Raw genomic sequence first — 17,107 nt, 5'->3', positions numbered from 1 at the left:
TAATGAGTTGAATGTGGTGTTTCTTAACATTAAAGCTAAACAATTTCAGAATATCTTCAAGGAATTTCCTTATTTTAATTATATACAGTCAAAAGCTTTGGATGATGTAAGTATTAGTCTTTCCTAGACTTATTATTACTATATATATATGTATATATATATATATATATATATATATATATTATAAACTGTAACTGTAAAGTCCATACAAACTAGAGATTTATATCTAGAAGAAATTGAAGAAAAAAAATGAAGAACTAAAAATAAAACCCTTGGTTGGTTACAATCGCCTTAGAAATTTACTAAACTTAAATAAGTTTAGATTTGAAATGGAATTTTATTTTAAACAAATGACATATTTGGATGTTGTAAAAAGCCGAAAATTTGCAGTGAAGCTTTTTATCTGTTATTGGGATCACAGTACAAATAACTTGCCAACGTGTAAGTTTATCTCGCATAAAGCGTTGCATGCTGTATAACATTGCTGTGGCCTATTATTACTGTGTTTTTCTAGCTTTTGTATTCAGATAAAAACTTTGTCATGTGTGCCCCAACTGGATCTGGAAAGACAGTGTTATTTGAGATCGCTGTTGTCCGATTACTGATGATAACGCCTGCCCCTTGGACCAGTGTTAAAATCGTATACAGTGAGTATGGTTATAGTGCAACTGGAAGCTGTTACTCTATTAGTTTAGGTTCACATGCTTGGCAGAGTATTATACTTTTAAGGAAAGTGAAAAAGTATTTTGCAGGAATGTTATTCATTTTGGACAGGCAGTTGCTTTTCCTATAGAGAGGAAGCTGCCCTGGAGTTTGTGTAACGTTGGATAACACATATAATTTCTTCTCTCCACTGAAAGACGAAATCCACAGTAGAAATTTGGCAGCTGATATAAGTTTCCATGCAGAATTATTCCACAATGTGTACATGGTTAGCTTTGAAATCACATCGATTTTAAAGCTACTGTAATCTGCAGCAGATTTTCTGCACTAATTATATGTATTAATTATAATCAATCTTATATTTAATGTTGATGACAAGCAGCTTCTTCCTCTTAGATACCTGCAAAGGTGATGACTGATTCTTCACTATTATACTGTACTGTAATGCCTTTGGTAATGAAACATGCTGTATTATCAGATCATCAACATTATATAAGGATTGTCACCTGTCATTGGTCCCTCTTCTCAGTAATAACCTAGTGCCCATATGCCTTTACTGCCTTGTGGATAATCCCTGAATGTTCATCAAGTGATTAAGCAGTCCTGCTACCTACTTTTGCACTGTGTGCCCGACTCTCCATGTTTCTTTGTTTACATGTTTGAGCTCTGCTGAACAGGAGGAACTAGATCAGGAGATTATGTCTCATCCTGCTCCCTCTCCTATGTATAGGATGCCACAGCATAAAGGTCTAAAAAAAAAACATTTCATAAAAAATACAAGTTTTTATTTAATTGTAATTTCAGAAGTAATTGCAGGTTTTTTTTGTCTTCTAATGACCTATCCAGTGAATAAGATATCAGTAACCAATCAGATTAGTGCAGTGGTGTTAGTGTGCTGCTACACTACATTACAACAGATAGTCCTATCTACATTGTATCTGCTGTCCAACCACAGTGCAGGTGGCCCTGTCATGGAAGTGTCTGTTTCTGTGTCTAGTAAAGGTGGCCAAAAATGTCTTTACATTTTTAAAGGGAACCTGTCACCAGGGACCTCATTTTCACTAAAGACAGTTTCCAGAAGCTTATCACACCAGCAGTGCAAATCTGCCTTTCTGCCTTTTCTAAGCATTTGCATTACAATATAATTGTGTGTTATAATTTACCTTGCTCCCTGACAAAATCCTGGGGTAGTCACAGGGGCTGGACGCATTTAAAAAACAACATGTGGCTTGTCTGTGTTACCCACTCCTCAAAGCTTGGCCCCCACCTTTGTGCTCATGTCTACCTCCACCTCCTGCTTCTTCTCAGAGGTCACAGCCTGGTGACATGACATCCGTGGGAAGGGACAAGCTGTACAGGAGCACAAACATGGAGGTAGCCTGCAGCTCAAACTTGTTGTTTTTTGAAATGCATGCAAACCAAAGTCCAGTCCCTTTGACTACCCCAGGATTTTGTCAGGATGCAAGAGTAAGTTATAACACACAATTATACTGTAATGCAAATGCTTAGAAAAGGCAGAAAGACATATTTGCACTGCAGGTGTCATGGGCTTTTACAACCTGTCTTTAGTGAAAAATGAGGTCCCTGGTGACAGGTTCCCTTTAAATAAAGTACCTTTAGCAAGTCTTTAACAGTATTAGAGTATTAGTAGTATGAGCAGCCCGCACATTTTGTGTTTAATTTAAGTGGCTCCTATAAAAGCTTTATGTGGCCAAAGATTTGAAGACTGGAAAGCTAAGTTTGAACCCATCGGACTACTCTGCAAGGAGCTGACAGGAGACACCGACGTGGAAGACCTATTTGAGATTCAGCATGCCCACATTATCATGACAACACCTGTGAGTAAACTTGTGATCTAACAATAGAATTAAATCAATCATTAGTTGAGCAATAAGGTTGTCAGATGTGTTACAATCAGAAGGAGATTTTGGGCCTCCTGGGAAGGCTAAAGTCAGGCAAAGGAAGAGGATGAGCCAACGTTCAAGTTTAGGTTTGGCATGCAGGTTCAGCAACCTGACCCTGACATAATGCCGGGTCGGATGCCATACAATCCGGCAAATGAACACCCCTAACAACTAACCATGGTTATGATTGGCCAGGAGGATGCCCCTAGCAGCTGGCCATGGCCAAGAGCTCATCCGACAGACATTTAAAGTGTAAGGATGGCTTTAGTATTGCATATTAAACATCTCCTAGAATTATTTTTTGTAGGTTCATTGTATCTAGATGTTTTCTGTATCTTAATAAGATGTAAGTCATTTCTTTATGTCATTTAGGAAAAATGGGATAGTACCACCAGAAAATGGAGGGACAATACCTTGGTTCAACTTGTACGTCTCTTTCTTATCGATGAGGTAATTATCTTTGTTCAACATTTGAAAAAGAAACCCAGGGGGTAGTTTTCTTTTTATTAAAATAGAGAAACAACTCACTTCCCAGGAGGGCAAATACAATGATTGAAACCAATGGTTACACTGTATGTGAGCCACAGGGCACATTCACCATGTCGAAGAGCTGATGACTTCATAGCAAAGGCTTCATAGCTATGCTTTTAAAATCTATTTTTCATAGTAAGCCAGAGAGCAATTATTATTCACTGTAAAGTAGATGTATGTGATCTTAATCATGTGTTCCTCTTGGTATAGGTGCACACAGTGAAAGATGAAAGCCGTGGAGCAACTCTTGAAGTTGTAGTCAGCAGAATGAAAACAATGCAGGCCTCGCTATCTCGCACAGCAACAAATACTGAAGATTTTCTTCCCATGCGTTTTGTGGCAGTTTCTGCAACTATTCCTAATGCTGATGATGTATGTCTTATTCACCATAAATTTCCAACAATTAAATATTAAGCACGGCGCTGTACGGGATATGTACGGTGCAGCACCGTACCATAGCCAGGAGAAAGATAGGACATGTCCTATCTTTCCCCACAATGTGGTGCAGTGCGCCATATATCGCTATGGAGAGGGGCGGGGGTGAGCAGCGCTCACCACCTCCTCCTCTCCCGGGCGCCAATGTGTGCCTGCCGTGCTACGTCACACGTCAGTGTGAATGTAGCCTTAGAAGAAATATAGGGATTAGATGTTGTACTACAGAAAAATAACTATGAGCAGAAACTATATACCTGCTTTGCATTTTAGATTGCTGAGTGGCTTTCAGATGGAAAGTATCCCGCCATATGTATGAAAATGGACGAATCTCATCGGCCAGTGAAACTCCGAAAAGTAGTGCTGGGATTTCCCAGCAGCATGAATCAAACCGAATACAAATTTGACCTAAGCCTTAACTATAAAATTGCTGGTGTTATACAGACCTATGCAGAAAGGAAGCCAACACTTATTGTAAGCATAAACCTGTCATGTATTTCAGATGTACTCATATTTTTTAGCATACCTTATGATCAATGTGATCAATTTTTTCTCATAGTTTTGTTCCACAAGGAAAGGGGTTCAACAGGCAGCTTGTGTGCTTGCAAAGGATGCAAATTTTACCTTGAGTTTTGAGCATAAAAACAGGTTTGAATTAAAATATTTTTAAATGCTTTTTTATTGGAAAAAAAAGTTAAAATTTTGAGACCTCATAAAAGGAAATCTACCATTTGTTTTTGTGCTTTATGAACCAAACACCTTGAGAATGCTGTAGCTACACTGATGCAGAAACATATCTTGTTTAATACCTAAACTGAGTGGTTTTGCTCAAAAAACAATTGTACCACTCTGCAGTGTTTGTTAGCGTTATCAGAGTTTTCCGATAACGCTAGCAGTGTAACACATATATGCTGTATACACATAGCATATGCTGTAGCACATGTGCTGTAGCACTAGGACAGTGATGGCGAACCTTTTAGAGACCGAGTGCCCAAACTGCAACCCAAAACCTAATGACTTATCGCAAAGTGCCAGTACGGCAATTTAACCAGAAAACTGACGGTTTAGTTTAGAATCAATTTACACAGGACTGTCTGAGCTCAGATTCCAGCAGTCCTATACACACTGAAACGCCACTTTTACACCATTTTACATCACATAAAAGAGTAATAAAAAGTTATCAAAAGGTCACGCAGTCCTCAAAATGGTAGCAATGAAAACAACGGCTCATTAAGCAAAAAAATCACCCCTCCCCAGCTCCGTGCACTAAAGTTATTAGCGTCACAAGATGGCGAAACTATTTTCTTTTTCGTACACTGTTTTAATTATAGAAAAAGCATTAAAACACAATAAAACCTACAAATCACTGCGATAGGACCGAACCAAAGAATAAAGGAGACAAATGATTTGGAGCAGCAAAAGTATTAAAATCTACAGCTTCCCAGTACACGACATGGAATAATAAATGACAAGTAAAATATGTTACGCAAAATATAAGCCCTCACACAGGTATATATAAATGCACATATAAATTTATAATATAATATGCATATACATAAATACATACATAAAAATACATATGTTACTTACTCTTGCTCAGGTGTCTGTTGTTCCAGGGGGGGGATGCAGCATCTGGAGTTCTGGGCAGTTTGGTTATGAGGCATGAGTTTCAGGGGAGAGGGTGATGGGGGGGGGGGGGCAGTGACCGGAGTTGAGCGGGGGGGGGGGCGGTAGTGAGAGCGGCCGGAGTTCTTGCGGGGGGGGGGTTGAATTGCGATAGCGGGCAGAACAGGCTGGGGTTCGGGCGCGGGGGGGGGGGGTGCTTGTGGTAGTGCTTGTGGCGCAGTTTGTGCACTGACTTTCGGCCCGGTTGCGGGCGGAGTTTTATGGGAGGTGCGGGAGCGGGCAGGAAATCAGCCTTCCTATCTATATCTGGAAGCGCCGAAGTAAAAAAATAAATAAATACACTCACCTCAGACTCGTTCCTCCGGCTGATCACTGCAGCACACACGGAGTAAGGTTCCCACATCATTTCGCTGCTAGCGCTGGGACGCTTACCGTCCTGTGCGCTGCTGTGATCGGAGTGACAGAGGAGGCAGTGTCGGCGCCCTGCACTGTCATGGCTGTTAGCAGTATCGGAGCGCAGCTCCGATACTGCTAGCAGCCATGACAACCAGGTGTGGACAGTGGTTGTCCGCACCTGGCAGTGGTTGGGAGGATGGGGCGCGTGCCAGCAGTGAGGGCTCTGCGTGCCCTCTCTGGCACGCGTGCCATAGGTTTGCCACCACTGCACTAGGAGCTGCTTACTTAAGTGCAGTTTTTAGAGGTGACAGGTCCTCTTCAAGCAGGGAAACTGAACACTGTGGATACAACAACATATAGAGCAAGAGATTTTTCCAGGATGTATGACAAAAGTAGGACACTAAGGCAATGTGCACGGAGCATAACATATAAATAATTGCCACGTATACTACACACCAAACTGTACTTTGTTCTCAAGAGAAGTCCATAATACAAATAAGGAAATGGAGACTTTACATAGTTAAGATTTCAACCTGTTCTGTGTGTTTCACCATTTGTTTAACTAATCTTTTGTGCTTGTAATTTTGCCAGGCTTCTGAAGGCTGCTAATGGTGTCAAAGATGCAAAACTAAGGGGTACGTTCCTAATTGTAATGCCTTTGAGGTTGTCAGTCTGTTGCATCAATCTATTACCTAGTATACTAGGTATGAGTATACTGAATAGTCTAAAATTTCCATGCAGACATCGCAAGTAGAAAAGAAAAAGTGACCACTCACCATTTTCTTTAAAATCGGGTCATATTTCCTTTATTTAAGGCAGTGGTTCTCAACCTTTCTAATGCTGTGACCCCGCAATACAGTTCCTCATGTACAAGAATATTGTATTTGTGCCCAAAACGCAATAAAATCAGGGCTCCGATTAAGTTAGGCGACCCCTGTGTTTTGGACGTTCGACCCTCGCCGGGGTCGCGAGCCACAGGTTGAGAACCACTGATTTAAGGCCTAAGCACCTGAAGTACATACTCCAGAGACAAGACCTACAATAGTGCCCCTTTAGACAACTCTTTACTATGTAATAGAACACTGAATAGTCTATATGCTTCATCCGCTGATATCTTTGCAGATCTTGTGCTGTACGGTGTGGGCTATCACCATGCTGGTATGGATGTATCAGATAGGAAAATAATTGAGGCAACATTCACTGTTGGAGATCTTCCAGTACTATGTAAGTACTATGTATGTACAACAGAAATCTGATGTTGCCAAAAAGTGCATTTTTGTTACAGTAGACAGTGGAAATGTGCAACACATAAGTCAATAGAGTTTAACCCCTTAATGACCAGGACCTTTTTCTTACTGATATGTCACACGTCGCTAAGGGGTTAAAGGAAGTCTACCATCAAAATCAAGCATGATAAACCAGGGTCACTTTTAGACCCTAGTTTTGTATATATTTGTTGTCCTTCCTTCTTAAATAGACTACCAAAACTGTCTTACCCACCCCACTACTCCCTTAGCACTTTCCCCTCCCTCTTCTTGCTGTATTCTCATGGCAGAAGCACACAGATGGTGGGGTGAAGTACTCAGAAAGTAGGGGGCAGGGAGAGACATGGGACATGGAGAGGCTCAGGAAACAACCCCCAGAGTCCTGGCTCATTAGCATAATTTTACAAGTTGATTTGAGAAGGAAAATGGCCATGAACAACAAATATAAGCAGATTACAACAGTCAGTGTGCCTGGATCAATAAGTGCTTCAGTTTTATTGTGCTTGATTTTGATGGTAGATTTCCTTTAAAACAGATGGAAAGTGTGTGTATCACTAATAAGGCTAAATTCACATTTTTTTGGCTTAAAGATAATGTACCCATTAGTAGACCCACCATCGTATGACTGAAGCTGAAGACATAATGGATAAGTTTTGATTAATCTTTCTCAGTTTTCATTAATATAATATATTTTGTCTACAAATACAACTAATTTCATAATCACGTATTGTTTTTTTTCTTAGTTACCACAAGCACTTTAGCTATGGGTGTTAATCTTCCAGCACATTTAGTTATCATAAAATCGACCATGCATTATGCAGCAGGAATGTTTCAGGAGTACAGTGAGACAGACATACTGCAGATGATTGGAAGGGCTGGACGACCTCAGGTAAGTATTTTTGCAAAATGGGGATACACTGCTTTACTTGGTGTAACATGAAGGAGTGCACCAAGCAGTTATCTACACTTTTATTTAGCTTCTTAACATTCTACTAGTATCTGACACATAGAAAAAGAGAAATAAAACAGATCAGAGATGAGAGATGAGATCCATGAGATGGATATAAAACACAATGACACTCTCAGCTCTGCTAACTCACCTATAACACAAACAGAGTCAGCCCTGCTATATGCCTCCCTCAGATAAAGACCTTATATGTCTGTAGCTTGTAGAGTAAGTGTCTGCACACTGCTGCTTGCCGACAGAAAGTGCCTGTGTCTGAGCTGGTCTTGTTAAGTAAGGGGGAGGGGCACGAAGCACTGCAGTGTGCAGATAAGAGAAGCTATTCATGAGAAGAATCTGACCATAATCAGAAGATTCACGGTCATATCCAGGGGCAACCAAAATTGTGTACACCAGGACTGTTATAAAATATTTAAATAATTAGCATGTCTAAGACACATAATGCATAATCAATAAATGTATAGAAAATTCCATAAGGCTTCCTGTATTATACACCACTACAATAGTGGTTTGTCATAAGTACATTGATGCTGTGGTCTGAAAATAATGGAATACTCATCAGAACATTGACTAATGGAAAATATATAAACTAAGATACAGATGTAGTAATAGTATCACATATGCCGTAGTAAAGAATATTGCCTGATAAAATATTCCAACATCTGTCCCTTACCAGTTCGATACAACAGCCATAGCAGTTATCATGACAAGGTTAAGTACTAAGGAGAAGTATGTACAGATGCTGGATGGAGTGGATACCATCGAAAGCAGGTAATAAATATTCCTTCCTTGTTTTAAACAGTGTTTGTTGTGTGACAGCTGTATATCTGTATCATTATAGATACAGCAATACTTAAAGGTATATCAAGCTTGTGAAAAAACAAAAAAATACTCACCTCTGCTCCTCTTGATGTTGATCCCGGTGCTTGTCTTGACACAAGTTGTCTGGCACTCTGGGCTGCTAATTATACACGCCCCCGCACCTCCCTCTCCCATGCTCCCATGTGATGTCACGTGAGAGGCGTGAATTCATGCCCCTCACGTGAAATGACCTCCCTCTCCCAGCATGGTTCTGGGGCGTACATAATTAGCAGCCCGGAGCACCTGACATCTTGTCTCCATGCTCTGGACATCGCCAGGATCAAGAGGAACGGAGGCGAGAATTTACAGGTGTTTTCTTGTTTTTTAAAATGGTTGTCTGAGAGTCATCCTCTGTCTTTAACCACTTTAGAGGTTTGTCTGTACAGTTTTGTACATTAGAGTGGCTGCTCACTTTAACTAGTGGTCATCTGTTCTTCCCAAGGTAAGTTGTTAGTGGCAAGACAAAAATGGCAACATGTAAAACATGGTTCCTCTTCAAAATATGTGAAAATGGGTAATCCTTTTTCATTATCCACAGGGTACAGGAGTACTAGGTTCCCCACTAGTCAGTGTGGATCAGCAGAACAGGGAAAAGCATGGTAGCATTACTGGATATTGTAATTTTTCTTGTATGTACATGAAAGTGTATGAAGTGCATTTGTAATGGCAGCCCCCAAAAAATACTAATACAAAAAATCCAAAAGTGACATTTTCTGGCTTATATCCCAAATTCAATCCAAAGACCAATTCTATGAAAAACCAAATGTTTGATTAAAGGAAATCTACTGTCAAAATCAAGAATGATAAACCAGGGAGAGTTACTCATAGACTATAGTAAGCTAATGAGCCACAAGGGCTTCCGTAGCCCCTCTGTGATTGGCTTTACAGACTATTAGACTGTATCAGCACTTGTGCAAAGAGCCTGTGAGTAGATGACCCCTGGTATTATGCTTGATTTTCAACTTTGAAAATGATGCTAATGAGTCTGAAGGGCTCTGGGGGTGTTAACAGAGACCCTCAGTGTTGTAGCTTCACAGGCTTAACATGTCTTACCCTCCCTCTGCTCTCTCCCTCCTCCCTCTGCCTATGTAATGTAGCAGCAGGAAGTGCAGTGGGGCAGGGAGACCTGCTCTGCTCAGGATATCAGCTTATGAAGCTACAGCACTGAGGGGCTCTGGACACTGTCCACAGATCCCTTCTGGCTCATTAGCATACTTATAATAGTTGATTTTAGAAGGATAATGGATAATGATTTTAAATGGATAAGAAATATAAGAAGATTACCACAGTCACGGTTCCTGGATCTAGGAGTAAGTGTCTCTGGTTTATCATGATGGATTTTGGTAGATTTCCTTTGAATTTAAAAAAAAATGTTCTGATGTTTTTAGTAAGATTAATGTACAAAAGCTACTTAGGAAATTTCAGTTCTACTTCTATATTATTCACACAAATATTAGCATGTATAGTTATGTATATTTCATATTTCACAGCCTGCACAAACATTTGGTGGAACATCTCAATGCAGAAATAACCTTGCACACGATTACTGATGTTAACATTGCCTTGGAGTGGATAAGATCAACTTTCCTGTACATCAGAGCATTGAAAAATCCTTCACACTACGGTATGTATTGTTTTCATTGTCAGATTGTCAGAAACAATTTAGGAACATTCAAATGTTCATTTAATTAAATGACTTCACCCTAAACATATGCATGAATGTAATAAGCACAGATGACTTGTTCCTGTTACCTATTTTTGATTTGTTTAGGTTAAAATGTTCTTTATGATCTGATTTAACGGTCAGGAATATTTGCTGGTATCCAGGGACACTGTTAGTCTTGGTCAGTTTATTCAGTAATAAAATGCTCATATAAAACAATGATATGCAGGGACAACCATTATTTTAGGTAATGTGTAATTTAGGATTTCTTCCAATTATGAAATCTGTCTTATAGACTTTTTATATTTTCCTAGGTTTCCCACAAGGTTTGGATAGAACTGGAATCGAAGCTAAATTGCAGGGTACATTTAGTATTTTTTTTCACATTATTATTACAATTTTTATTGACATCTTTATCTTTATATAATTTTATTTTACAGGAAGTCTACAATCAAAATGCATGATCAGGAACACTTGCCTATAGGTCCAGACACTGTGACTGTGGTAATCTTCTTATGTTTGTTATCCATGGCCTCCTTCCTTCTAAAATTAACTAAAATTAATGAGCCAGTAGGGCTTTGGAGCATTACTAGAGCCCCTCCATGCTTCAGCTTTACTGGCTGTTACACTGTCTCCCCCTCTGCTCCCTCAGTACTTCACCCTAATGTAATGCCACTTCAGTAGAGGAACTTTTAGTACACAGTGGGAGGGGGAAATTGCTCCTGCACAGTGTAACAGCCTGTAAAGCTACGGCACGGAGTGGCTCTGGTAACGCGCCCAGACCCCTTCAAACAAATATAAGAAGATTACCACAGTCATGGCGTCTGGGTCTAGTGTCCCTGGTTTATCATGCTGAATTTTTTTACTAGCAATGTATTAAGGGAGAACATATCCATATACCCCGTTTGATTAAATAATGGGTGCCCTTGTTGATAATAAAAGCAGGCCACTGTAAAGGCCATCCCTTCTACAATTCCTTGTCTTACTTTACACAAGATACTTTTTATAGGGAACCTGTCATCAGGCAGGTTATTTTTTTACACAATGCTAGGCTGATTTTAAAAAAATGCCTTTTGCCTGCATTCTGACTAGAGTCAATTCTTTTAAAAAGTTTCTTTACATTACCTGGCTCCCTGCCAGCAGTCCCTGTCTCCTTACTTAGGTCTCCTCCCACCAGCACAGGGGGAATGTAGATTCATGGCAAGAGACTGTAGAGGGAAGAACCACTAGACAAGGAAAAGTTACATATTATCAAGAAATAGTGTTACTACCTATGTATACTCTGTTTCTTCATATCCAATTAATTCTATAAGAGATCCTATAGGCAGCAATGTAGAACAATGCGGACATGTCACAAATAATGAAGATGAGAATACTCCTTTAACACATCACTTTTTTGAAAGCATTCTTAGCATTTGTTTCACCTGCCTTATACTTTTGCTCACTACTGCTTGTTGATTTTCTTTATAACAGAGCTTTGCTTGAGAAATCTGAATGCTTTAGCTTCAGTTGGATTAATTAGAATGGATGAAGATATCAATTTTAAGCCTACAGGTAACTGCATGCAAGCTAAAGATAAATACTAAAGATACATTTTTTTACAAATATTCAAGTATTACATGCTTTTATTATTTTACACATGGGATACTTGAACAGACAGTCCTGGTACTCGCTTCCCTGAGAAGAATATCACTACAGCTTACCTGAAGGGCAGTTCACTCCTAATGATGAATCAGTGAGAGTCAATACTGCTTTGTCTATTCTTTGGGGTATTCTGTGATTGTAAGAAAATATTAACTTTAAAAATAGTCTTTTAGAGTCTGTAACTCTACCATTTTGTAACCTTCATGTGTACACTTTTTCTGGGCAGTCAATAGTGGTTTTAAAGTAATATATGTATTTAAAGAGTACCTATCATCTGTAAAACGGCACAAGGAGCTGCTTACTATGTACACTAGAAACGCCGAACCGCGCTGTCAGCGGTTGGGCGTATCCATGAGGGGGTGGGATTAGGGACAGTGACTGCTGCATGAAGCTTGGCAGTCACCGCCAGCCTATGGAGTGGGAGGGGCGGTCCGGGGGAGAAGCAGCGCCTCATACCACCCCCTCATGAATACGCCTGACCACTTACAGCACGGTCCAGCGTTTCTATTGTACATCGCAGAAGTGTCTGTTAGCGTTATCGGAGGTTTCTGATAATGCTAGCAGTGTAACACTGCTGCATCTGTTGTAGCACTAGGAGCTTACTTTAGTAAGCAGCTCCTAGTGGCGTTTTTACAGGTGACAGGTCCTCTTTAAGTAAAAACATAAAACAAGCAAACACAGAAGACAACATTTAGGATGCTGAAAGACCCCATATTATAATTCCCCCTTTATTTAAGCACCCCCTTCATTCCTTTTTGTAGTGAAAAATAACATCATTCTCACTACTATCCCAATATTTTCCATGCATAAGCTTTGCTCTTCTGTTCCTTGCTGCTGGTATATGTGGCTATGAAGCCAGCAGGCGTGATGACATCATAACATTGGGCCTACTCGCCTCTGCCGGACACAGCAGTGGCACAGGCTCAATGGTGAAATGAGGAGACAACAGCTCCCTGCTTCAGCATCACATTCATCTCTTTGTGTCTAAGGGATGCAAATCTTCACATCTTCACTGGGGCTTCTCCTACTGTGAACATTTATAGGGGCAGAAGAGTTGGAAAAAAACAGAAGCCCCCTAAGGATTGACTTCACTGGAGTGTGTTGGATGCAAAATTCTATGCAATGTTTAGACACCACTCACTAAACCTCTAGTGCAGACAAATTGTAGCTGAAAGCCGTAGTCATTATTTCTCAGGAAATTTCCCCAAGTATGTCTGTGGGCAAAGGGAGACCTGAAGATCTGGAACAGAGATAAATATTTTTGAAGATGTTTCACTGGGCACTTAAATACTGACTAATTACAAGCTAACTTCCTGGGTGGGATAAGGAAAAGTTAACATCAAGGAAGACTTTGGGGGTCATTTACTAAAGGCCCGATTCGCGTTTTCCCGACGTGTTACGCGAATATTTCCGATTTGCGCCGATTGTACCTGAATTGCCCCGGGATTGTGGCGCACGCGATCGGATTCTGGCGCATCGGCGCCGGCATGCGCGCGACGGAAATCGGGGGGCGTGGCCGAACGAAAACCCGACGTATTCGGAAAAACCGCCGCATTTAAAAACCGGAAAAGTGTCGCTGGGGGAGCGCTTACCTTCACTTGGTCCGAGGTGGTGAATTCCGGCGCGATGAGATGACTTTCAGCGCAGCAGCGCCACCTGGTGGACGGCGGAAGAACTACATTCATAAATCCCGGCCGGACCCGAATGCAGAGCAGAGAACGCGCCGCTGGATCGCGACTGGACCGGGTAAGTAAATGTGCCCCTTTGTATCTTATCAACACAGTGTAGATAATTAGTTTGGCCATAGACAAAGGTCAGGGAAGAAAGAAGAGTTTTAACAGATAGTTTTGTTCATAGAACCTTATTTTCTTTTTTAGAACACGGTAAACTCATGGCTTTGTACTATATTGCCTTTGACACCGCTAAAATGTTCAACAATCTTCAAGGAAAAGAAACACTGGCTGACCTGGTAAGCATATATGCAATATGGTATTCTGTAAAATGTAAAGGTAAAATGTAAACCCCATTATCTTCCACGTGACCTTTATGTGTCTCACCTACTTATGCTATATCTTTTTTACTTCAGTACATATATGTGGGGACATTTATTAGGGCTAATACAACAGTTTTCTTGTATTCAAGCCCTGAATTAATGGCAGTTCTTTACAGATTGGCAGGAACTGTGATCATTTCCCCCGTAACGCCACCTCCACGCCACACATGCAGGCGGCAGAGTGGGCCAGCACGCGGCATTCCTCCTCTGCGCCTGCACAGTCACTATAGCCTACGACTGTTCAGGCATGGACAGTCACTGGCATGGCTGAGAGCAGGGACGGTTTTATTGTGGCCCTGGGAAAAACTAAAAGTGGGGCCCCAAAATAAAACATTTTTATGAACAGTCACATTCAGTAAGATGCTTCCTTTAGCCCTGCACAGTAATAACATGTTGTAGTTAAGGCAAGACAATGTGTAATATGGGACTGTAGGAACATTTATAGGAGATATATGATAGGTAGATTGATGATAGAAGATAAATATATATAAAAGGATATAGATTTATAAGTATATAGATTGATAGATGCAGAAATATAAAGTAGATTATCTATAGATAGCTATATAGATGATTGATAGATATATATGAGAAATAGACACAGTAGAAGAGAGATAATAGATAATAGATAGGAGATAAAAGATAAATAGATAGTCAAAAAGCTAGATATATTAATAGTTAGATAAACCATTATCTTAGATAACTAGACAGATAGATGATAGATATATAGACAGGAGATAGAAGATAAGCATCTTCAACCGGGCAATCAACCAATAGGTATTAAAGGAGCAATACATCCTCTGTCCACAAGAGTCCACATGTAGGGGTCCCCTTTAGGACAGGGGGCCCCGGCAAATGGCCAGTTTGTCGTCCCCTAATGCCGGCCCTGGCTGAGAGTCTTCCAGAACTTTTAACCTTTGTATTGCAAAAGATTCAAAACCCTGGTTAAAACCTGCAGCAGTAATTGACATGATGTAAAATCACATGAATCATATCTGTTTGCTGTGACTGTATATTGCGGGGCAGTAGTCACAGAGCGTTACCCACTGAAATGACTGCTTTTGTTGCTGTGGCCTTAGACTACAGCAGTTCAAAATTTATTATTATATGATATGTACATACCTCAGGTCTTTAAGATGATGAGTTATTAGTGTTGATGTGTTTATAGATCACGCTGATATCTACTTGTAAAGAATTCTCTGATGTCCAACTCAGAACCAATGAGAAGAAAGCGCTCAATCAGTTGAATAAGGATAAAAACAGAGTAACTATTAGGTACAAGTAACAAAATACAGCAATAATGTTATGAGTTCATTCATTGGTCTAATACAGTGACCTGAGAGATAGAGAACAGAGCTTTGTGCTTCCTGGTTTATTCTCTGTTCCATTCTTCATTCATCTGCTGTTGGGGTGCAGGGAGTTGTACCCCCACCAATTGTAATCTTTAGGATGGATCATCTTTAATCGAATATATATGTATATATTTACACATATATTTTTCATAGCATTGTATTATATTACAATCACTGCTGTCTCTAGGATGCTTGTCAGTACATCTAATATACAACTGTCGCTCCTTTCTGTTCTTTCCTTTACTCCCTGTGGTTGTGTCACTCGCACTATTATTATTTTTCTTGCTACATGCCTCACTAATATGTTACTTCCATTTGCCTATTTTCACCTTGTCATTCTACACACATGCCCATATTGCAGTTGTTTTACTACAAGACTTACATTGTTGAAGTAATTAAATACACATAATTACACATATCCACCACATGTGGTTATTTAGTTACATACATCTACGGGGGAAGGGGAGGCCAAAAATGTACATTTGTTTTTTGTAGATAATACTCAGCCTAATAACTAAGGGGATATCAATAAAGTGTGTTTTTTATCACCACAAACACTAAGGAGTACATTTACTGACCCGGTCCTGTCATGATCCCCGAGGTGCATTGTCCGACGAGGATGAGGTCCGGCGCCATTCACTAAGATCGTGCACCCGATATCCTGCATGTGTCGCTTCCTTGCTCAGGTCCGCCAGAGTTCACCTACTTCTTCCTGGTGTATGTGAGTGCATGTGTTGCGACACAATTTGCATTTTAAATCCCGCGCTTAGTCCGAATCAGTCGGGTTGTCCGACGCCCAAACTCCCCCGATTTGTGTCGCATGAAAGTCGGTGCGATTGTGACACAATCCGATCACATGCATCAAAAACCCTTGTTAAATGCGCCGCAAATCTAAAATAGTCAGAAACCCGACGGAAATACGGTGTGAGGACCCTTAGTAAATGTGCCCCAAAGTCCCTATTTAAGAGAACAGTTGTAAACTGTAATACCAAACATGGCCTTAGTTTGTTGCATTGTGCATTGCTTTTCCTGAACATGGGATGGAAGGAGGACAACATGAAAATCATGAAAGTCATGCTTGATGTTAAGGGGCTGCCTTAGAAGGTAGCCAGGGGCGGACTGGGAATTTAAAATGGCCCTGGAAAAAAATATAAAAGTGGCCCCATTTAACGGGCGGAGTCAAAACAAGTGGGTGTGGTCAGATAAAGTGGGTGTGGCTATAACAGACAAATTGTTGGTAGATGGCCTTAATGCAAAACAATAACATCTTTTGCTAGTAAGTGAATCTAATGTGCAAAGAATGTGACCTGTCGATTAGTAAATGATGCAAACACACAACCCGATAAGCCTTAAATAGCTTTCCCCTGTGCCATACATGTACAATTCAGAGAAATAATACGGTATATTGATACTGCCTCCTATGTACAAGAATAATGCTACAATAACACATTCAATCCTGCCTTCTATATACAAAATAAAACTACTACAATAACCTCACCCATATACAAGCCAACTACTATAATACTGCCCCCTATGTGCAGGAATATAACTACTATAATACTGCCCCTATGTACAAGAATATAACTACTATAATATTGCCCCCTATGTACAAGAATATAACTACTATAATACTGCCCCCTATGTACAGGAATATAACTACTATAATACTGCCTCCTATGTACAAGAATATAACTACTATAATACTGCCCCCTATGTACAGGAATATAACTACTATAATACTGCCCCCTATGTACAA

At 40.2% G+C, this 17,107-nt stretch overlaps 1 protein-coding gene across 5 annotated transcripts in view; it reads left to right on the top strand.

The window, feature by feature from the left end:
• The window catches only part of HFM1 (helicase for meiosis 1), a 93,072-nt gene that overhangs the window by 38,870 nt on the left and 37,095 nt on the right, over positions 1-17,107 (top strand). For all 5 annotated transcript variants that reach the window (XM_072127510.1, XM_072127509.1, XM_072127508.1 and 2 more), the window contains exons 7-22: positions 36-106; positions 515-647; positions 2,350-2,501; positions 2,940-3,017; positions 3,309-3,470; positions 3,804-4,004; positions 4,090-4,178; positions 6,144-6,187; positions 6,675-6,776; positions 7,561-7,706; positions 8,458-8,552; positions 10,133-10,266; positions 10,620-10,667; positions 11,779-11,859; positions 13,827-13,918; positions 15,168-15,274. In XM_072127510.1, coding sequence (XP_071983611.1) covers positions 36-106; positions 515-647; positions 2,350-2,501; positions 2,940-3,017; positions 3,309-3,470; positions 3,804-4,004; positions 4,090-4,178; positions 6,144-6,187; positions 6,675-6,776; positions 7,561-7,706; positions 8,458-8,552; positions 10,133-10,266; positions 10,620-10,667; positions 11,779-11,859; positions 13,827-13,918; positions 15,168-15,274 — 1,735 coding nt within the window. The remainder of the gene's footprint in view (positions 1-35; positions 107-514; positions 648-2,349; positions 2,502-2,939; positions 3,018-3,308; positions 3,471-3,803; positions 4,005-4,089; positions 4,179-6,143; positions 6,188-6,674; positions 6,777-7,560; positions 7,707-8,457; positions 8,553-10,132; positions 10,267-10,619; positions 10,668-11,778; positions 11,860-13,826; positions 13,919-15,167; positions 15,275-17,107) is intronic.

Source organism: Engystomops pustulosus, chromosome 10, assembly GCF_040894005.1.
Source record: "Engystomops pustulosus chromosome 10, aEngPut4.maternal, whole genome shotgun sequence".
NCBI classification, from domain to species: Eukaryota; Metazoa; Chordata; class Amphibia; order Anura; family Leptodactylidae; genus Engystomops; species Engystomops pustulosus.
The sequence above is the reverse complement of the archived record's forward strand: the minus strand, read 5'-3'. Positions and strand labels throughout refer to the sequence as shown.